At 35.3% G+C, this 22,715-nt stretch overlaps 1 protein-coding gene across 1 annotated transcript in view; it reads right to left on the reverse strand.

Annotated features, from left to right (window-relative positions):
- The window catches only part of Scn7a (sodium voltage-gated channel alpha subunit 7), an 80,344-nt gene that overhangs the window by 35,882 nt on the left and 21,747 nt on the right, over nucleotides 1-22,715 (reverse strand). The window contains exons 2-9 of the mRNA XM_040745493.1: nucleotides 17,614-17,860; nucleotides 13,110-13,228; nucleotides 12,587-12,676; nucleotides 10,984-11,112; nucleotides 9,520-9,611; nucleotides 6,988-7,194; nucleotides 5,609-5,678; nucleotides 3,377-3,518 (exon numbers count right to left, since the gene is read on the reverse strand). Of these exons, the coding sequence (XP_040601427.1) occupies nucleotides 3,377-3,518; nucleotides 5,609-5,678; nucleotides 6,988-7,194; nucleotides 9,520-9,611; nucleotides 10,984-11,112; nucleotides 12,587-12,676; nucleotides 13,110-13,228; nucleotides 17,614-17,847 (1,083 nt within the window). The 5' untranslated portion in view covers nucleotides 17,848-17,860. The remainder of the gene's footprint in view (nucleotides 1-3,376; nucleotides 3,519-5,608; nucleotides 5,679-6,987; nucleotides 7,195-9,519; nucleotides 9,612-10,983; nucleotides 11,113-12,586; nucleotides 12,677-13,109; nucleotides 13,229-17,613; nucleotides 17,861-22,715) is intronic.

The raw sequence follows: 22,715 nt of genomic DNA on the forward strand, positions 1-22,715 counted from the left end.
GTGTGTGTATACTTTTTACACATCCTTTTTAACATGGGGTTGTTATATATAACAGGATAGTCAGCATCAAACTGACAGTTCTCCTGCCTCAGTGGCTGGCATTACAGGTGTGTACCCTCTATCCAGACTCAAAGTATGTGTCCTTGTTAGAGTAAGGAGGAATAAATTTGTTTATTAGGTCTCAGTATAAAAATGGCCAACTCTAGAACTGATTCACCAGAGTTTGTATGAGGACAAAATGAAGCAAATTATTAGTACACGGCAGATCCACAATAAACATTAAGTATTCTGTTGAGCTCATCTCTGTGTATGAGGAGTGGAAAAAAGCTTTGCTCATGTTTGTACAAATGTGTTTCAAGGAATACCTGGATCAAACATAATATTGCCTAAAATATGGGTTGTAATAGTTGGGAACAGCTACAAAATTTCCTGAGCCTGGAACAATTCAGTTTAGAGAAATGGCAAGCAAAGTCTACCATCAAATCAAAGCAATTATTACACAGTAAAGATGCAGAAATAAGAAATTAAAGTCATTAGTAGATTCCAAGCCTGAGTGCATTCTAGATTCTGCTCCCTTTTCACTCAAAGAGCATGAAGTTGACTTTAAAATAATATTAACTAGACAGTTTTATAACATACATTTGGATGTATTTAAAAAAGCAAAGACTTCATTACTATACAGATTGACATAGTTCACAGCATTTCACATTTTGTTTTTCCAAAATTAAAATAAGACAAAATCCTTTTGGAGAAGTTTACTTTCTAACAAGGGAAGTATCTGAACAAATACTTCCAATGGCACATCATGAGGTTGAGTACACTACATTATGTCTGAAAGGGATGATGCAAAGCCCAAAATGGAATTTGACTCTAATCATGAGAGAAGAAAACTTTAGTTTTTGTGGATTTTCAAATATACATGGAAACAATTACAAGAAAAGGCCATTCAGGAAATATACAGTAGATAATATAAAGAGCACTGCATCACACACATGGGCTTTGAACAAAAGTCTAAAGATCAAAACAAAAAATAAAAAGGATTTTGAGGGAGGATAATTTAGCAAAATATCAAGACACTCAGAAATGAGAAGATTTGGGTGCTATGATAGAAGCAGACACTTGTCATAAATGGTAGGAAATAAAATGTAAATGCTACCATAATGAAATTATAAAATCAGTTTTAACAACAAAAATATTTTACTTGTACCATTTTAATAACTTTCTTTTTGCACAAACATTAAATATAAGCAGAGACAGGGAGATACACATAATTTCAAGTCCAATCTGTCTACACAAAGAGCTCCAGATCAGCCAGCTACACACACACCCACAGAGAAAGAGCTTATCTAAAAAAATCCAGAGTAACAAAAACAAATGAAAAAACAAAACCAAGACACAAACAAGTAAATAAAAACCCAGAATACAATTCTACTTTACAAATGTGTAGTATACTTACTTTCCACTTAGGAATACATTATCATCCATTGCTTATGCTTAAAAACATTACATTCTTCAATCATTTTTAAAGACATATTTTAGTTTTCATTTCTCTCTCTCCGTGTGTGTGTGTGTGTGTGTTTGAGTTTCTGCATGTGTGTTTTTACACATGCTTGGAGGTGCATACAGAGATAAGAAAAGGGCCACAAATTCCCCAAACCTGGAAATACAGGGAGTTGTGAGTCACCAGATAAAGTTTCTGGAAAACAAATTCAGGTCCTTTGGAACACCAGAAAGTTCTCTAATCTGCTGAGCAATCTCTTAAGACTGTATCCTATCACTTTTAAGGACCACATGTGCACATATAGATACATATCACAGTTTAGACATAATAGAAGTGTATTTGGCATGTGATTTTTATGTAAACCTATTCTCAAATCATAATACTATTATTTTCACCAAAGCTTGAATGACTATCTGCAAGAGACCCTCACAATCAGACCTATTGACTGTTGACATTGTAGATAGGGTTGGTCACTGGATCCTCACCATTGTCTATTGTAGTGTATACTAGCAATCTGTATGTAATTCTGCCCTAATGGTATGTATGACCTAGTAGACTCTGAAGGTTCTATAATATATGAACTGTGGATTTTGGTCTATCATTGACACTATCTCTGAGGTGAAAAAGACATTTGTTTATATTGACCCAATGAAACAGCTCTCTTAACACAACACATGTTTAAAAGAAGAATACTCTCAACTCTAAACAACTTTCAGAATTCAGGGTAGCAACTCTTTGTTCCATTATCTTTGGATATTAACTATGCTGCTTTGATGATAACATCATGTAGTTCACAGTAATAGAGACAGTCTTTAAAGGAACTCTGAATCTCTATTGTAACAAGTGACATCCCTTCTTGAGATACTGCTATACAAAAGTAGTTATGAAGGAAAATTCTTAAAATTTGGATACTGTGTTAATAACAATAATACTTCTGCCATCACATCAGGAACACTGTATGATATTTAAGCAGAACGCATAAAATGGGATAAAAAGAAATGAAACTTTCGCTTAATAAATTATTTAATGAATGCCTATATCACAAGCCCACAGTATTTTGATTGAATATGTATTACCTAGAAATTCTCTTTGTATACATCACATATATCAAACAGGTAAGCATTATGGCCTTTGAAACAAGAGAGCTCCAGTCGTTACCTTTGGAAATTTGGAGACATTCAATACACTGAACTTTTACTTTCTTGTTTAAAAAGTAAGTAAACAGATGTTTTCATTGAATTCATGTTGGACTGAAGGGGCCTATGTTGCACATGTGCTCACTGTGTCTGACCAGACAAATAACACAGCTCAACATGATGCACACACCACAGCAGATGGCTGCTTCCACTGGGACGGTGTGGTTGGTAGTCCTGAGGTAGCTGCCTGAAGAAAAGGTATTAGAATGCAGCGGGCAAGATCAGAGCCTGAAGTCTGAGTGTGGCTACTACTGAATTTTATCACTTCGGCACCATTCTAATACTTGAATGTCCTAAGTGAAACACTTGAAAACCAGGGTCTCTGCTTTGACCCTGGAGCATGGTTGTGAAGATGAACTATTAAAGGCCAACCACGAACAGGGCACCAGTACTGATGGAGACTTTCACATTCAGCAGCTGCGAGTCTTTGTTTCTGTCCCTGAATTCTTCTTCACACAAATATCCCCCTACAAACACACATACTCTCTCTGTCTCTGTCTCTCTGTCTCTGTCTCTGACTCTGTCTCTCTCTCTCTCTCTATGTGTGTGTGTGTGTGTAGTCACAATTTCTTTTTAACAACTTGACTTACATTTTGGGCTGTATTTTCGACAGTGGACAAAAGACCTTTAACATTTTTGGATTATGCTATCTGCAGATTATCTCAGATTATCCTCTTACCTGGTGATAAAGTAATTCAGGGTAATCCTGGGTCATCAATCGAAACAAAGCAAGGAAGGCCCAACCAAAATTGTCAAAACTCGTGAAACCATTGTCAGGATTGGTGCCCTCTTTTACACACACATAACCTTCAGGACACTGGCTAAAGAATACAAAAAAAGGAAGACATGTTCAGTATCAAGCAACTTTCAGGCAATGAACCAATCATAAATACTATCTAAACATGAGTTATATCTCAGGTTGATTCACCTGAAAAGTGTTGAACAGGAATTATGAGTACTCTCAAGTTAGTTTTCAAAAAGCCATTCTTTAAAGATTGGTTTAATCGACAAAAATGTATGTACCACCTATATGCTTTAAATAGTTACACATTGTTGAATGGCTAAATTAAGCTATTACATGCATAGTTCACATATTTACAATAACCATGACAAAAGTATTTACCAAATTCAAGAATATAATGTACTATTATTATTCATCACTTCAGTGTTCAAAATCAATTGGAGAAGCAGAAACTGTGACTCAATGGTAAACTTTATAGCATTTTGAGTACTTCAGTTCAAGTCATAACAGCAAAGCACAAGAGAGAGAGAGAGGAAGAGACAGAGAGACAGAGACAGCTGAAATTGAGGGTGGAAGGAATGGAAAGACTGTGAATATCACAGTGAAAATATAATAAATGTTAGAAAATAACACTGATAAAAATAAACTACAATATTTGAGGGCTTAATTTTCAAGTGATCTCACCTCAGACCCTCAGTTCCCATTATTTAAGGGTGAGAAAACATTTGTTACATTAATAATTGAAAAGCAGAGATAGAACTTGTGGGAAAAAATCACATTAAATATTTATTTCTTTCCCTTTCAGGGAGTTCTCTGACTTCTATCTATGTAAAGATGGAGTAATGTGGCTCCTTATGGTATTGGCTCAATAAAATACTATTTTTTCCTATATAAGCCTTTGAGTAGTTTCTTCCTGACATGATTTGGGGGTTGGCCAAGTTGTGTGCCTTAGACATATAATGGAAGAAGCAGTGGTTTAAAACTCTTGTGCACCAAGGCTTGCTGGACTACAGTCAGAGCGAAGGCAAGCTTGTTGTTATAGTCATCTACTAATTTTGGGTACCTCACCATGCTTGCAGCTATGGTGTTCAATTCTATGAACTCACACTGTGGAAGAGAGAATCAGCTCATGCAAAGTTATCCTCCAATCTCCATGTGTGCCATGGCACACCCCTCCCACCTATATGTAATACTTTGGAGTTCATGTTAGCAATTTTCACATGAAAATCATGTTGCCCTGGTGAATAATTATTTATGAATATTTTAAGTAATTTTATTAACGTAAAAACATATATAAAATACATACAGACACAACCTAAGTATAATAACAGTACATCTTAAATGTTTTTCTTCTTTAAAAACTCACAAACATGCTAAGGGCCTAGGTCAGTCCTATGCAAGTACCCTCATTGTCGGTTCTGACTCTGTGAGCCCCTGTGAGTACAGGTGAATTGATTCTGTGAGTTTTCTTGAGGTGTCCTTGATCCCTCGGGCTCCTACAATTCTTTCTACTCCCTCTTCTGTTGATTCCCTGAACTCTGACTAATGATTGGCTGTGGGTCTGCATCTGTTTCCATCTTTTACTAGATGAAGTCACTTTGATGACAATACGCACAGTTGTGTAGCTTGGTCCTCTTGTAGTACTCCTAACAACACAGAGACTGTCTCCAACTCTTTTACTGGACTTTGGGACCCTACTCCTCATGCTGTGTTGCCTTTCCCAACCTTAATACATGGATCGGTGCTTAGTCTTACTGCAACTTGATATGCGATGTTTTGTTGAGACTCATGGGACACCTGCCCTTTCCTACACAATAACGAAGGAGTGGATTGGGAGGTGGGACCAGAGGAGGGGGTGGTATTGGGAGGAGAGGAGGGAGGGGAAACTTCAGCAAGGTTGTAAAAAAAATAAAGCAAACATCATAGCAAATTTTTGGACACTTAGAGGTAGAAATTTAAGTCTGTTTGACTGAGGAATTCATTTGTTATTTTTAAGACTTGTGATTTGTGACATTTTTGTTATAAGCTTCTGAAACAGAATATGACAACTCTTTGGCACAGCTTTGTGAAGTAAGAAATATAAGTCAACTAAGAATAGTAGTAAATCAAACATTTGTTCAAAGAATAAATGTTAATGACTTGTTAGAAGAAAGCCTTACCCCTACTTACCCAGCATCTGTCCTGTTGCTGCAAAGGAGAGCATATCTTTCTCCTTCCAAATAGTAGAAGTTTGCTCTTTCTGAAAAAATAAGAAATAAGTGAGGTTCTGTGTTTAATATTGAGTCAGTTACTGGAAGCCCATCTGGATTCCATAGGAGTCACGCATCTGCCTATGCCATAATATTTCACAAATACAGTATTTCCTTTAATTATCAATGTGCCGTTGACAAAATAGAGAAGATTAGCAGGATTTACAGCATGGTGCATTAAGAAAGACTGAAAAATTACAATATTATGCTTCAACAAATACACAGTGATTCAGAGTTCTGTTTTGTTTGGTTGCTTGTTTATTTTTTAATAGCCAATAAAGTAGCAATAATTGCTTATGTTAAATAATTAGCATCTTTTAGTTATTGCATTGGAAAACCCAGTGGGTACTTCAGTTAGGATGAGGATTTAATGTGCACCTCCTTTGTTTTCCACACCAGATTTAGTACTGGGATGTATATGGATAAGAAAAGAAACACTAGACATGTTCATGTGCTTACAATTCCCTGTTGCAGCACTATCATACTATGTAGTTGACCAAGGAGCTCAACTGTAATGATTTATTTTAGTGTTTATGAAGCACAATAAAAATGGAATTAACATGGGAGCCTGCATAAGGTTATATTTTCAATAGAGGAACACAGACACCTTCCCTAAATATTGCCAATGGAAGCCTAGTCTGAGATGAGAGCCCAATGTAAGTTTATTGCCTGGTGAAGGTATATGCTTTTAAGGCAGTCTTTGCCTGAATAGAATCCCATTTTCCCTGGAACATAATTCAATTCCTTTCTTTTCCTATCTTGTTGCTAATGATAGCATGGCTGTTAATATGTCTCTTCTGAAAATACCATGATGAACACACATGTATTTACTGATGTCCAAAAGCTAAGAAATTATATTTCAGTTGTTATTTTATACTTAAAACATTTTCATTCCTTTAAAAAGCAGAAATAAAATATTTGAAAAGGATACCAGTAACTGAAATCTAACCATTCTAAGAATTTACATATTAAAGTGATATTCTGACTTTCAGAGCAATCAGAAACATTATAAGAGATAAACGAATTTTACACTTTAATAAGCAATTCTTTAAATAATGATAAAAAGCAACTTTAAGCTCTGTGGAATGAATTTAAAAATAAAATTTTCATGACTTTATAAAATCTAGGTGCTCCTGATTAAATGTCTGAAAATTAGGAAATTTATTTTTTTGATTAAAACAAAAAGAAAGACAGATTCAAATTAGTTCTAGAGTGTGGTTATAGCATTTATAATTTGTCCAGAAATTTAGTCTTCATTTATCTAAAGACTTTTCTATCATTAGATGGAGTCACTCTTACCTGGAGTGTAATACTGGCTTCCAGTTCTGTTGTACAGGGTTTCATTTTCATTTTCTTGGGGCCAACGCAGACATTTGTGCTTCAGATTGCCCATGAAGAGGCCCATTCCAAATAGTGAAAATACAGTCAGAAAAAACAGAGTTAGGACAATGGCACCAAACAGTTTCTTCAAACACTGGGTAAGTGTTGCCACAATTGACAGCAGGCCTGGAAAAAAAAGCATATGAGAAAGAGAAACGTATTTCCAACAACGCAGTTAAACAAACCTCTCCTGTGGCTACTGTCTGTCCCTTTGAAATCAATTAGTTTGTCCTTCATTCTAATTCCTATTGCCTAATAAATATTGGGACCAAAGTCACAACTAAAGGGGTATGTGTCACTGCTGTTAGTGATACTTGATGAGATAGTTTAGATACACTGTTTTAAGCAGGTGCTTGCTTGAATGGCTGGCTTGTCATGCCAATGCCTAGGCTGTTCATACAGTAAAGAAAGACAAATAGGCTTGGTTTTAAGATACTGCATCTCAATTATCTAGTAAAACTACCTTTCTATTTTTAAAGTTTTCCTTTCACTAAGAACCCAAAGAAGCAAGTTCTAATTAGTTTTGGGAAAGCTTATATTTTACATTTGCTCAGATGTCTTTTCAGGATCACCAATCGTGCAGAATACAGAATGTAGTTTTCTCTACTTTGTTAATCTACCTCACTATCAGCGCAAACAGAACATCTGTAGACTTCCTTCATAGTATGCGTTTGTTTGGTGCATTGATAATAATACATTTTACTTATGTGACTGCTTATCAAGAATCTTATAATTAACATCACTATTCATCCTAAACTAAGACTATGTTATGGCATATGTACTCCCAATTCTAGGGGCATATTCTTCTTTAATTGACTAAAACTTCCTCATCTTTCGTAAAAAATCTCTCCGGTGAAGATGAAAATTCTGACATTACATTCTTATTGTTTTCATTGTACAAAGAAAGTTAAAGGTATTATGTTCGCACCAGACCATAACTATTTCGTTTCTTCCCTGACTTTGGTTGGGTTGCCATGCCACAAAGTACTTTTGTCAAATATATTTACTATGTTTTAATTTAGAGGTCCTAAAATATCCATGCTTAATGTATGCAACTTGATGTTTTAAAATATGTATATGTTGTTTTAAAGCTGTGCATTAGCCCTAGGAGACTCTACTTTATAAGCAGCTTTTGACTACATTTTGAGAGTTGAGATAATTGTGATTCTGGTAGGACCTGCAAACAGTCCATCTGCCTTGCACTCACAGAATGAAATATGGTCTTCCAGGAAGCATAAAGTGTGTTTCCCTTTAAATTTACCTGGGTAAACTGAGACTGTAGGGGTTCATGAGCATATTAAAAACCATCTGAGGCCATCCAGGCCCAAGGATTTTTGGACAGGCTGGACTGAGGAAAAGGTGTGACTTTTATCACCTGAACCCAACAAAATGATAGAAAGTAAAAAATGCAGAGTAAAGGAATGGATATATCTGGTGCATGGTAATGACCAACAGTTAGAGCACTCCTGGTGATTCCTGGTGACTCAGTTCTTCCATTACACACAGCATACACTACTGGCATCTGCTTGTCTCTGGACTCACCAGCTGACCCTGAGTCTGCAGTCTCCAATGTCCCTTGGTTTCTGTCCTTTCACCTCACAGCATGACTTAAATCTGCATCTTCACTCTCAATCTTGACCCTTCCTGTGTCCTCAACAGTAACTTGTTTCTTAAATGTGATTTAGGTTCACTGTTATTAATACACACTCTACACACATTTTTCTCAGCTTATTCCAAAACCTCTTAAACTCTGCTGTGTTCTCTTTAACTTGTATTTATTCTGAAAACCATATTGATAGAGGATATAGCTACCTTTATTATGTGCTCTATGTTGTGTGATATGAACATTGATATGAGCAACTAAGTTTGGAATAAAAAGTCTATATTCATCTTGGTCAGACTACAAAGATTGACAGGGTTTTTCTGCAAAACTTCTGAAATTGGAATGTTTCACCTTCTTAATTCATTGCATTTTGCTCAATTCTATCACTGTGTAAAGTCAGGAACTTTTTCACCTGTTTCTCACAAAGCATGCGGATAGCAACATTAGTCTAGGCACTCTCATTTCAGCTGGTTTCTTGATGAAATGAAGAAAAGGAGTCAAAAGTAGCACTTTAGAATCTCTGTTTTCTTTGAAAGTTAAGGAATCTAAGGAATCCTTATAAGTTCTTTTACAATATATAAAGATAACTGAAAGTAAAATCATGAATGATTTTAATCTACATTTTTGTAACATAAGTATTAAAATCGTACAACATAAGAGTTAAATATGGTGTTTTTATTACCTTTCCTGGTTGACTAGCAGATTTAAGGTTTAGTTGACTTAAGATAATTTTCAAAGTGGAAATATTGTTCAATTTCACATATTTTCTATTTAATAAGACAGTTCAAACACATCCACAGATGTGCAAGAAACACAATGAAGACAATGAATCCAATATCACTTCTTACCTTGGTTCAAAGGAATAATCTTCAAAATTCTCAAGGTTCTTATAGTTTTAAGCATTAGAAGGAAGTTTAGAGGTGAAAGCCTTGTCATAAGCCTGTGGGAGTAATTGGAGTTATTTAGAAGTCATGGAATCTATGGTCTTTGAAAGGTACTATAAAAATTATATTTCCAAGAATTTCCCCTGCTCCCATTATTGCATCCTAGAAATAGTTATTTTTGTTGATTGGAAGCCAAATTTGCCCTGAACAAAGTAGCTACTACGTGGGTAGTAGTACACAAATAGAAACTTTGAGATTATAACTCTTTTACTCTATGCTAGATTCCATGTGGAACAACAGTCTATAATACATTTATAAAATGTTGTTACCTTCTTATAAAAAATGACAGTGAAAATAAAATCTATGAGTTGGTTCTGAAAATAGGAATATGATTCATCCTAAGTATTTAAACTCCTGCTGATGAGGAACATTATGGTTACTACTGATAAGAGCAAAAGGCAGGATGGATACTGTGTAAGAGAATCTATGCTGCAGCCAGAATGCCTAGGTAGAAATGACACTACTGTTTACTAGCTGTGAGACAGGAAACATGGTTATTATTTCGTGCCACAATTATCTCAGTGTTAAAATAGTTTATTTCCTTATTCAGAAGACTTTTATGGGGATTTAGAGTAATAATGTATTCAAATTTCATAGATGTGTACATACAAACAATACAGACTATCTGTTACCAAGGTTAGATAAGTTTTAGCTGGCAACAAAGAGAACAGAAATGATAAAGGGAATAGAAATGGCAATAATTATAATGATGTTAGTGAATATATTTTATTTTTACCATATGGTAGACACTGTATTTACTGTTCATAAAATTATTTTTGAGAAAAATAAGTGAAATATGTTTTAAAATTATTTTAACAGAAATTTGCCTCTCTACTAATCATTTTCAAATTCACAAAAGATAATACAATCAATAAAAGCAATGGAAAGTCAGAAAAGAGCCAACACTACACCTAACATTCAGGAAATGTGTATTTAAACATTTTATTCAGACATTTAGCATACTTGCTTGTCTCAGACCATGAGCTAGCTCTTCAGTATTGAGCCTCAAGTAAGTTAGAAACCTCCCCTAAGTCTTTTTTTTTTTTTGGTTTTACGAGACAGAGTTTCTCTGTATTGTTTTGGAGGCTGTCGGTCCAGCCTGGCCTCGAACTCACAGAGATCCACCTGCCTCTGCCTCCTGAGTGCTGGGATTAAAGGTGTGCGCCACCACCGCCCGGCTCCTCCCCTAAATCTTAAGGATGTCCTGAACTCAAAAAAATTTTTTTAATTATTATAGACAATTTATTTTTCTACAAGACAGAAAACTACCCATTCCTGTCATTTGTAATGGCCACTTGGAAACAGCTGTCTAAGGGACTCGTGATAACTGAAATCCTTAAAATGTTTACAGTGTGAAAAAGTACTCACTCAAACAAAGTCACACTGAAATCAAGCCAGTTCCATAAATCCCCAAGGAAGGAAAACGACCCTGCCCAGACACCTCTTGCAATGACTTTTACAAGTATTTCAAACGTGTAAATCCCAAGCAAAGTATTCCTGCAGAGAAAAAAATTCACACAAATATTAACTCTTGAGGACAGTACATTGTCAACTCCAAAACTTCATGTCTGTGACAGATATCCACTATTAAAAACAAATTATCTGGAAAGTAAAGTTTTATCTGTTGGTACGGCAAAAACAGTCAATCTTACAAGGAACAAAGATCCTGTTCCCTTTGAACCTTAAACCATATAGAGGCCTTCAGTGATTCTCTGTGGTGGCCTTGGTTAACAAATTTGATGACTTCTTCCCACTGATACTTATTTCCAATTAGTTCTGACTCAGACTTTATATGTAATGTTTATAATATGTAGGTAAATTATGAAAAATATCTAATACATCCCAAATAGAGATTTTAACATAATTAAATGTGATAGTATTCAAATGCCAATTTAATAAAAATATATTCAAGAATGCACACACATGGAGTTGTTTGGAATAGAGTTAAACCTCGAAGCTACTGTCCAGAAGCCTTATTTTAGAAAAAAAAATGTAATGAGCTTTTTCAATAGTCTCCTGAAAACCAGACTCTCTAGATTTCTAAAAACAGTGAAAAACATAAAACTGACAAATTATTAATGAGTGGAAACAAATGAAACTTTTAAGAAGAAAGCAAGTCTGGGGTGAAACCTTATGCATTGATAGACAGGAAAAGACTTAAGCATCCCAATTAGTATAACTAAAGCCTCAGTCTATCTAGAACTGTAGGTATTCAAATTGATAATATGCACTTATAATGCCATGACTCAAGAGTCTGAGGTAGGAGGCTCTGTGTAAAGGCAAGTAAGAGCTCGAGAGTAAGCCTGGGTCAAAACAACACTAACAAAAAATTAAGAATAATGAAAGGTCAAGAAAATCCTGAAATTGATGAATTGACATATGCTTATATTTGTTTTTATTTAGCAAATTCAATCAGTGTTCATATCAGTATGCCCCACAAATATACTAGTATATAAAAATATTAAATCTAAGGGTCTGCATATTGGGAACTGGGTTCCATTGTGGTGATGTAAGATTAAATGGTTTCTTTAAGACATGGGGCCTATTTTGAGTTTCTTGTGTCACTGAGACCCCTGCTCACCTGTTTCTACAAGACTCATAAAGAGGAGTAATAGAAACACTGAGGGTAGCTTCCAGTAATTCATTGCCTTAAGGTATCAATATTAAAATTATTGCTATTAACAGAACTCTTGTTCTTTACATGGTTCAAGTTTAATGTAGCAGAGATGACCTAAATAGAACTGAAACCTAACAGCAGGGGTGCTGTATCCTTGAATCTTTAAAGCCATGGGAGAAAGAAACCTCTTGTCTTCATATTTTTTTTAAAAATTAAAAATTTTGAAAACTTAAATTGTATTATGTTTCAATACATAACATATTTTATAAATAATATAATACAATAAATTAAAAATGCTAAAAACTCTAATATAATTACAGAATATTTTGCACATAATTAAACTAAGTAACTTACTGTACTACCAATATCCAATCTGGTGGATTACTCATGGACATAAGGAAGCTGTCAGTGAGAACACTAATTAAAATCAGCAGGCGAAAAACGGTAAGCCATGGTCAAGGAATAATGGATAATGAATTACATTAGAAATAATCTATTTATAAAAGTTATATTTATAGATACAAGGGATAAGACCCTTTTGTAAATATTAAAAATATTTGTCATCTGTATTGAAAAATAAGGATTAACATTTGTTAACTATTATTAAGCGCCACCACCGCCACTATTACTCTTTTATTAAGCTCTATTTTCCATGTGTTTTCAAACACTGAAAAATCGAATCAAAATATCCAGTATTTAATATGATGACATAAAGTATCATTGAGAAAGAAGAGTTCTGCAGCATGGTTTGAATAGCAGAACATCTGGACTTGTTTTTAAGGTACTGAAAGCAAAGCCTTTTCAAGTAACAGAGCATCTGGATTGGACTTGTTATCAGTGTATTGAAGACACAGCCAACCACCCTTAGAAAGGATATGGATTCACCAAAATCTTGATAGCTGCTCTTCTGAGGGAGCTGAAAGGAGACAATGTGCAGAAGATGGAAACAGCATTGAACCTGAAGATTACTCTGTTTCTGTTTAAAACCATGAAAGTCTGTAAGAAACCACAGAAAATACAATTAACTAAGAAGGCACAACTTAAGCAGCACACTGTTAATGCTCAGGAGCCTGAAATTTTGTCATGTTTTCCTGGGCTTTGATATCTAATTATAGTCAAAGTTAAAAGACATGTTTTTCATTTATGTTTAGACTTACCTGGTAGCATCCTGCTTTGCTTTGTTTTGCTGGTTATATACTTAGGAAAGTAATTTACCATGCTATCACAGCCCTGTTTTTGAGTTGAACTAATGTAACAGAAAACACTTCAAATGGTGCATGGATTTGCACTTAAATGTATCAGAGAGGCTATATCTCAACTATATGAATGGAAAAATTTTAATTTTATACCAGGGAAAAATCAATGTATATTATTACAAAAACAAACAAGATCCAATATTTTGAAATATCACATTAATCATTAAATTATTTATGAGGGAGGGGCCAGAGGAAGGACAAGTAGAGGGAACGTAATACATTTCTATTTTAATAAAAATGTATTAAAAATAAAACAAGTAAAAAGTAAATCGGGAGGCAGAGGCAGGCGGTTCTCTGTGAGTTCAAGACCAGCTGGTCTACTGAGCGAGTTCCAGGACAGAGTACAAAACAATACAGAGAAACCCTGTCTCAAAAAAACAAAAACAAAAACAAAACAAAAACAAAACAAAAAGTAAAACCTAGTGAACTCCTGGAACCCAGTTGCATAGAGGGAGGAGTGATGAGTAAAGGGGTCAAGACCAGGCTGGTGAAACCCAGAGAAACAGCTGACTTGAACAACAGCTCCTAGACCCCAGACTGATGACTAAGAGGCTAGCATGGGACTGATCCAGACTGCCTGAGCATGAGTATCAGTGAGGATGAGGCCTTGACAATCTATGGGGCCTCAGGTAGTAGATCAGTATTTATCCCTGGTGTACAAATGGACTTTGGGAGCCCATTCCACACGAAGGGATACTCTCTCATCCTGGACACATGAAGGAGGGCCTAGGCCCTGCCTTGAATGATATGACAGACTTTGAAGATCCCCCATGGAGACCTTCACCCTCCCTGGGGAGCAGAGGGGGGATGGGGTGGGAAGTTGGGGGAACTGGTGGGGGGCGGGGAAGAAGGGGAGAGAGAGGGAGCTGAGATTGACATGTGAAGCAAGTCTGTTTCTAATTTAAATTAAAAAAGTGGGAAAAAGAAAATAAAATAGTAAAGAATTGAAAAAAGGAACTGTTATTTATGAAAATAAATGCACTCTCAATTATCAGTTTCAGAGTAAAAAAAGTAAATACTACAAATTAATGCATGCAAAATCTAATTTTTGGTATGATTGACATGAACCTATCTAAAAAATCATAATTTATATAGTATAAACACACAGGCTTTGGATGTTAAAGCATTGATTTAAAAAATGTATTGAAGGAATAGAAATATTCTAATATTTTGAAACTGATCCATATATATGTGAATGTGTGTTTCTGTATGCATATATACATCTGTGCTTGTGTACATTGGTATTTTGTCATTTTTAAATTTATATATACATTATACATGTACAGTAACTGAAAATATAAGTACATGTATATTCACTATCTATGTCCCTTCAGTGAAATTATTAGTTGTGGGATGTGCATAAATACATTCTCTCTGGTGATATAACTCGGTTGTAGTGCTTGCTTAACCTTGATCTCCTTAATCCTGAAAAAATTGTTATAAGTAGTATATATTATGAAATCTATGATAAAAGATGGCATACTTTATAATATAACATATAGTGCATAATACAGTAGAAGGTATTATTACAATCAAAATTGGGTATTAATTCTTTTTTCTTTCTAGGGCCTCACATATGCTAGGCAAAGCCTCTTCTACTATATTCTGAGACTCTTTAAGTTCTTTTATTTCTCATACGTGGTTTCATTAGGTTGTGTAGACTAGCCTTGAACTCACATTTTAGACCACACAGGACTTGAATATACAGTATTTTTGTCTGGCGAAAATTACAGACCTTGCCACCAGACCTGGGTTAAAAATAGCCTTATATACTAAAATACTCTACTGGATAGTCAATGATAATAATACAGGGGATATTACTTATTACTCTCTATATTGACAGCTGCATATAAAAAAGAAATTACAGGAATGAACAACTGCCAACACTTTGGCATGCATGACACGTCTAACTGGAAACCCTCTGCACCTTAATTCTTAAGAAAGAGAAGTTCAACATTAAGCTATGGTGTCTTTGTTCATCCATTGAAAGAATTCTTCCATCTCCACTTACATAAACTAAATGGTAACAAAAAATAAACACTATTATTTAAACTCAACTTTCCATGGTAACTTGCAGAACAATTGCAAACTTCATGGGATGTACTACAAAATGTGTGAGTGTCATTGTGAAGGGATAAGTAATTTTAAGTTGTGCTACAATTGTTTTCTTAATTTTATGACTATCGCTATGCTCTCTTGAGAATAAGCCAAAGATAGCCGAGATACTCAAAATATTTGATTTTAGTAAAAACAGCACTTACTGCATGAAGTCCTCATTGCAGGTTTTATCCCAGGTACTTCATAACAGCTAGGGCCATTAGTAACTCTGAATCTTGTTTTATTTTTATTTATTTTCTTTTCATGAGTTTTTAGACTCCTTTAATATTTTATTTAATTTTCCATACAGTAAGTTTTGATCATATTTTCCCCCTTTCTCAACTCCTCCCATATTGTCCCCACCCCCCTAACTATGCAACTTCATGCTCTTTCTCGCTTTCTTAAAAAAGAAAAAGAAGGCAATAGTAAAAACAAATTAAAATGGAAAAAAGACAAAAAAAGTCAGGACAATATACACACAAAAAATGAAATCCTCATATTCCCCCAGTTTAATACATTAATTTTGTCAGTGGCATCTTCATTCTTTCCTCCAAGCTGTAAACACTGGCAGTATCCATCAGCCATATCCTGTTTCCTGATGTTACATAGGACACTGAAAGGCATTGTTCTCCCCCTCATCTCTTTTCCTCTCCTTCTGTCTTCCCTCCCTTTCTTCTCCTCCCATAATCAAAACATGTTATGATTGTTTTAAGATTGATATTGAGAAGACAGTAGTCATATTTCCACAAAAGCCAGTTATATTAATGAATATCAGTGCATACACTAGTTTAACTAAAACTAGAATATGTATCCCTCCCTCTCTCCATTTCTCTTTCTATCTCTTTCTCTCTTTTCCCCATTTCACCCCCTCCTCTTCTCCCCCATCACTTTCTCTTCCTTCTCTCCCTACCCCTTCCCCCACCCCTTTGCTTTCTCTTCTGTTTCCTCTTTTGATCCTTTCTTTCTAACTTAGAAAGATGCTACACAAGTTTTACTGAACTGCCACTGCCATGTCATCCGTCCTGTGATCGCTGCATCAAGTCTATGTCCAGCTCTCCATTATCTCATCTTTGCCACCATCGAAAACATAACTCAGTTTCCAGTAATAGCATTTCTCTTTTCTACAATCCCATCACAGAGGCAACCTTGGCTGTTGCCTGTTCACTTGTCCATAAGAGGTTCTGTCTTGAGTTTATTTAGAATTCCAAGTATTCTGCACAATGTGACTGAACTTTTACCTTACTTCATTTTATTATTTCAGGTGTATAACTCTTTTGCCTTCATGTAGCATGATCCATGTGTGTGCCTAGCGCCCAGAGTGACCAAATTCTCTGAAACTAGAGTTAGAGAAAGTTGTGAGCTGTTGGGCAGTTTCTGGGACTCAAAATCGCTGCCTCTAAAAGAGCAGCCAGTTCTTAACCATAGAGACATCTCTCAAACCCCTGTATTGTGCTTTGAAGATGGAAACTCTTCTAGCTACATCAATCCACATAGATTTCTGTTATTTTCTAACAAAAACCATTCTCATACTTAGCATTTTGTTCTTGTTCTGGGAGTGTGTGTGTGTGTGTGTGTGTGTGTATCTGTGTGTGTACTTAATTTGTAGGTCTTTCTGCAAAGGAAATAGATCTGAATTTGTGAATATATGAATGAGTGAAATAATATATATGTATATATACATATGATGTATTATTATGACCAGTGAATAAATTACCAAGGTGTCTGAAATTTCTAATTATTTTATGATTATTTTAAAATTGATAATCAGAAAAAGGTAATTAGCATAGTTCCAGGAGAGCCATTCATATTAAGGAATGACAGTACATATACTAAATTCATTAACCTTAACATAATACTCAGATGTTATATGAGATTTAACAACCATTATGAATATGCCGACCTAATATACAATAAATTATGAAAGAGCTCTTTCTCCATTATTTTTAGTAAGTTTTATATTAATTATATTTTAAGTGGCTGAAAATAAACTGATTACCTATAGTTTCAATAATGGCAATTAATCCTTACATTTCTTTTAACGTAGTAATATGGATCCATATCTTCCAAAGGCTCCGACACCATTCCTTGGGGAAGGGATCCATAGTTAAATGGAAGTTGTTTGCCAGCTTCCAAATAAGGGCTTGGCTTTAAATCGTCTTCTTCGTGCTCTTCGTTGCATTTTTTAGCAACATGATTTTCTATTAGTTCCAGTGACTCTGCTGTAAAGGGTACAAGGCCCTTTGGCTCTGGGGAGGTCAACATTTTCAAGTTGTACCTGTAAAAAAATGTTTGTAAAATTTGGTCATGTGTAAAGTCATTATATTGGTAAATTGTCACCTGCTCCTTGAACTCAGTGAGAAGCTCTGGAAGTGGGACTCCCCATTGCCACTGCAGACCCAAGTTTGGCTGTCTTAACTTATACCCTGGAGGTCCCAGCTGACGGCCTCAATTACCACAGTCAGTTTCTGATGGATGTTGTAAGCCCTTTCTGTGATATGATTTGTCTCTATTGCTATTTTTTATTTTACTTGAATGCTTTATTTGAGACATTGCTCCACCCGGGACTGTCAATCTACAACTACAGTGGACAACCTCAGTGGGGCCTCTCCAGTTGACTGCTTTCTTTCTTGAGCATTTGATTTAATGATCCATCCTCTCTCTCCTATAACACAATTATTCCTATAGATCCACCCCTTGCTAATATTTTTCTGTTATTTTTGCCGTCTTATATACCTACTAGACTCAAATCAAAATCAAAAGAGAATATTATAGATCATTATCTGGATTATACAGAAATTTATGGTCTCAAAATTTACACTTATAATTCAAGATAAGAAAAATAGACTCCCCCAAACTCAGTAGGTCCATTTAAAGAGATCACACCTCAGTTTTATAGAGCTATGAGCTGTTGTCATTTTATTATACTTACTATTAGTCTCATTTGTAATTTCGTTTAGTTTTTTTTTAATTCTTCTAAGTCTTTTGGTTTATTTCCACCTCTCCACCTTAATAGAAAAAATTTAAAGGTACAAAAGATCTTTTAGGTGGTCAAATCTAACTACTTCCTATGTGCTATATACAGCTATCAACTATTTGTATGGTCTCCAATGACACTGACTAACTGTTCTTCTGTTTAGATTTGGGTTACTTTCTTTACCTTAATCCCTGAACATGAATTATTATCATCTTGGTTGCCTTTTAGTGGTGCAAGGCTGAAGCGAGAGACTTGCTTGTACTTGGAAAGTGCTCTTCTACTGAGCTATGTCTTCAGGAATAATGATCAAATTTTGGTCACATTTTAACTCTGATACACTTAAAATTATGCCTTTCTCTTATACTATAGAAATACTTCTGATGAATGCAAAGGAGTTGCATCACTTCCATTATATGGGTATCTACCAACTACAGTTCTAAAATACTTTCTTCTCTTGGGTGTTTTTGTGGCAATTTCACCAGTAAAGTAACATAGAAAAGGGTTTTCTTTAATTTTTTCTTTAACTATTATAATGTCTAGTTTTTATATGCTGATCATTTTTTAAGAGAAAGAAAAAAAGAAAGGGTGTAGAATTGGGGAAGTTTGGAGGATCTGGGAAGAGTTGGGAGGGGGAAATCATAATATATGATATGAGAAAAAATTATTAAAAAGGCAGACAAAAGAAAATGCAAAACAACCACACCAAACCACAATTCATGACTAGAAAGTTACTCATGACACTTTTTCTCTGTCATAAACCTCTCTTTGCATGACACAATTTTGTGATACTTTTTCATTATGTTTGTTAATATTGTCCAGTTACACAACTGCCTGAACACATCTATATTTACAATGCTTTTTTGACATACTTGAATAATTGTCAGGTTTCAATTCTGCTTTTCACTTATGTGAACCCACCCGTCAGACTTGGAAAGCTGTCTCCTTCATTTTACACCATCCGTTCACTGTAGAGTCAGTGTTCCCCCCATGAGTCTTTTCCCTTTTTGACATATAAAAATGTGATTGTTTTTAAAGGTATGTTTTCTTATTGTTAAATTCTTACAATATGCAAGTACATATATATATGTTGCAAATATATATATAATGTATATATATAAATATAATATCTAAATATCTAAATAAAACCTGCTGAGTCAGTTTAGTTTTTAGTTAAGTATATATGCCATAACTTTGTCTATATAGCAATTTTAGGCAATGGTTGCCTGAATCAAACAACCTTAGTCCTGTTTCTCATTTTCCCTCCCTCCCCTTCTGTATCGTACTCCCTATCTCCAATTAAAGCTATCCTTCCTTTTTTCCAGTTTTTCTCATCTACCCTTCATACCTCCTGTACTCTGCCTATTGCCCTCTCTATAGCCACCCCCAGCTCATCATGGTCCCTTTATTACTTTCCTGTTTTCTGTGAGTATACCAGACTACAGACTGATGTCTCAAGGTTTGGTGCCAGGGAATAGCTGAGGCGAGAAAGAGCATGTGGCAGCTTTCCTTTCCAGGTCTGAGTGATATCACTGAATATAACTTCTAGTTCCATCCATTTACCTGGATATTTTCTTTTCCTTGCAAACAAATAGTATCATGTTGTATATGTAACAGGTATTCATTACCTATTTATCAGCTTGAGGACACTTAGGGGGTTTCCCTTTCCTAGGTATTGTGAATATAACTTTCCAGTATTTATTTGTAATCCATATCTCAAAAATTTTGTGAATTAAAAGATGCTCTATTGCCTTGTTCATGCCATGGATTCCTTTTCCCCTGAAACAGTTTCTTGTGATCACAGAGAGATACATTCACATTAGTGACTGTCAACAACGGAGTCCTTAAAATATGATCAGGGCCTAGATGTGAAGCAACTCCAAAAAGAGAACCCTGGAAGGAAGGTCAGCATATGGCTGTATGGGACTCCCATCCCATATATAAGTTATAAAATGAAAAACCTGTCTAGAGGGTAGCTCTCTCAGCCTAGACACCTGCTCCAAATGATATGACAGACTTTGAAGATCCCCCATGGAAGGTCTCACCCTCCCTGGGGAATAGAAAGGGACTGGGATGGGGGTTGGTGGGAGACAGGGGAGGAGGGGAGAGAGAGGGAACTGGGATTGACATGTAAAACAAGTTTGTTTTTAATTTAAATAAAAAGAGAAAAGGGTTAAATTAAAAAAAGAAAAAGAAAAACCTTTCACCTTACATAAAGTTATTTTCTAAATGTCTTGTTTGATATATACATAAAAGTGATACTTGTTTAAAAGGTTGCTAAGAAGTACCCACATGCATAACATGCACACATCAGACTCATGCTATACAAATAATAACACTTCATACATTAAATTTTACTGTGGATTGTCAAAGTGCTTTGAATAAATGTGATTCATGTTACAGGTAATAGTTCTCTAGCAAAATTTTTGTTACACAGTGTTTAATGAGTTTTATAAAATTACACTCAACATAGAAATCTTTTTATGTAAACTGATTTATTGATGACTGAGGCTTAAAATACTGAATGTTAATTGTTATTACTGTGTCATGGTATAATACATCTTGTGACCAAAAGAAATCACTGAATCTTTTGTTTGTGCTTTTAGTGTTCATCTATTTCTCTGCATTCAAGTGTTATCAGATATTGTCTTTCTATTTCTTAGTCACTTGTTTGATTTATAAAATTAAGAAGTAATTTGATTGCCTATAGCTAATTCAATTCTTTAGAATAAATGAATCAATAAATAAGAAACAGGTCAAGACTTCTTTTTTACATTCACATAATGTTTGTGCTTTAGAATTTTACCATGAGTCTTGCTTACTTATCAGTAAAAAAAAGTAATAAAATGTATAATGAAATAAAATTATAACATGGTTTAACACATAAAAACATGCATGATAGAAGAATATTATAATATCATAGAATTGCAAGGATTCCGCCAAAGCTACTTTGACCAAGGACTGTAGCCCATCCAATCCCTTATTATCTTATGTGACTTTTAAACTTACAAACTAAATTTAGGTTGTGGTGGGAAACAGCCTAGTGGAAATAAATGAAACAAATAAAATCACAAATATTGAAATTGGGTAGATTGACATTCAAATTTGAAATTGCTCCTATGTTTACAGAGATGCAGTCAAGTTAACTATGTATTTGAAGTTGATTTTTTCTGTCATACAACTGAGATTCCTCCTTGAGTTCAAGATATAATAATATACATTGCCAAAAGTCTGGTATAGCAATCACCACATAATAGATAAGAAATCAATACAAGTTTTTCTAAGATTTGATTTTTTTTTTTATTTCATGTGTCTGAGGGTTTTACCGGCCTGTGTGTCTGTGCACCATATGCATACAGTGCTTTTGGAGCCCATAAGAGGGCACTGGAATGCCCGGAACTGGATTTATGGATGTTTTTTTTTGTGTGTGTGTGTGTGTGTACATTTTCTTTTTTTTTTAATCAATAATGATTTTTTTATTCTTTTTTTTTAAATTTAGATAAGAAACAAGGTTGCTTCACAAGTCAGTTCCAGGTCCCTCTCCTTTTCCCTCCCCTCCTCCCGTGCCCTCCCCCCATCCCCCCCCTCCCCGTTATCCCCTCATTCCCCCAGGGAGGGTGAGGCCCTCCATGGGGGTGTCCATAGTCTGTCATTTCATATAGGGCAGGGCCTAGACCCTTCCCCAAGTGTTCAGGGTGAGAGTGCTCCTCACATTGTTCTATGGGAGTCCAAAGTCTGTGTGTATACTTGGTATGGGTACTGATCTGCTGCCCAAGGCTCAATAGATTACCTAGGCCTCCTCACTGACACCCAGATTCAGGGGGTCTTGATCAGTCCCATGCTGGATTCACAGGCTGATGCCTGGGATTCAAGACTTAACCTTTGTCTGGTCAGCTGTTTCTGGGGGTTAAACCAGCCCAGTCTTAATCCCTTTGATCATCAGTCCTCCCTCTCTGATACTGGCTTTCTTGAGTTCAGCTCAGTACTTAACTAGCCACTAAATGTGGTTTCTGTTTCCCAGACTCTCTGGCCATAGGATTGTAGGCTGGCACTCCCCAGATCTATGTCTAAAATCCATATATGAGAGAGTACATGCCATGTTTCTCTTTTTGTGACTGGGTTACCTCACTCAGGATGGTTTCTTCTAGTGTCATCCATT

The sequence above is a fragment of the Mesocricetus auratus genome, unplaced genomic scaffold, assembly GCF_017639785.1.
Source record: "Mesocricetus auratus isolate SY011 unplaced genomic scaffold, BCM_Maur_2.0 Super-Scaffold_100004, whole genome shotgun sequence".
In the NCBI taxonomy this organism is placed as follows: domain Eukaryota; kingdom Metazoa; phylum Chordata; class Mammalia; order Rodentia; family Cricetidae; genus Mesocricetus; species Mesocricetus auratus.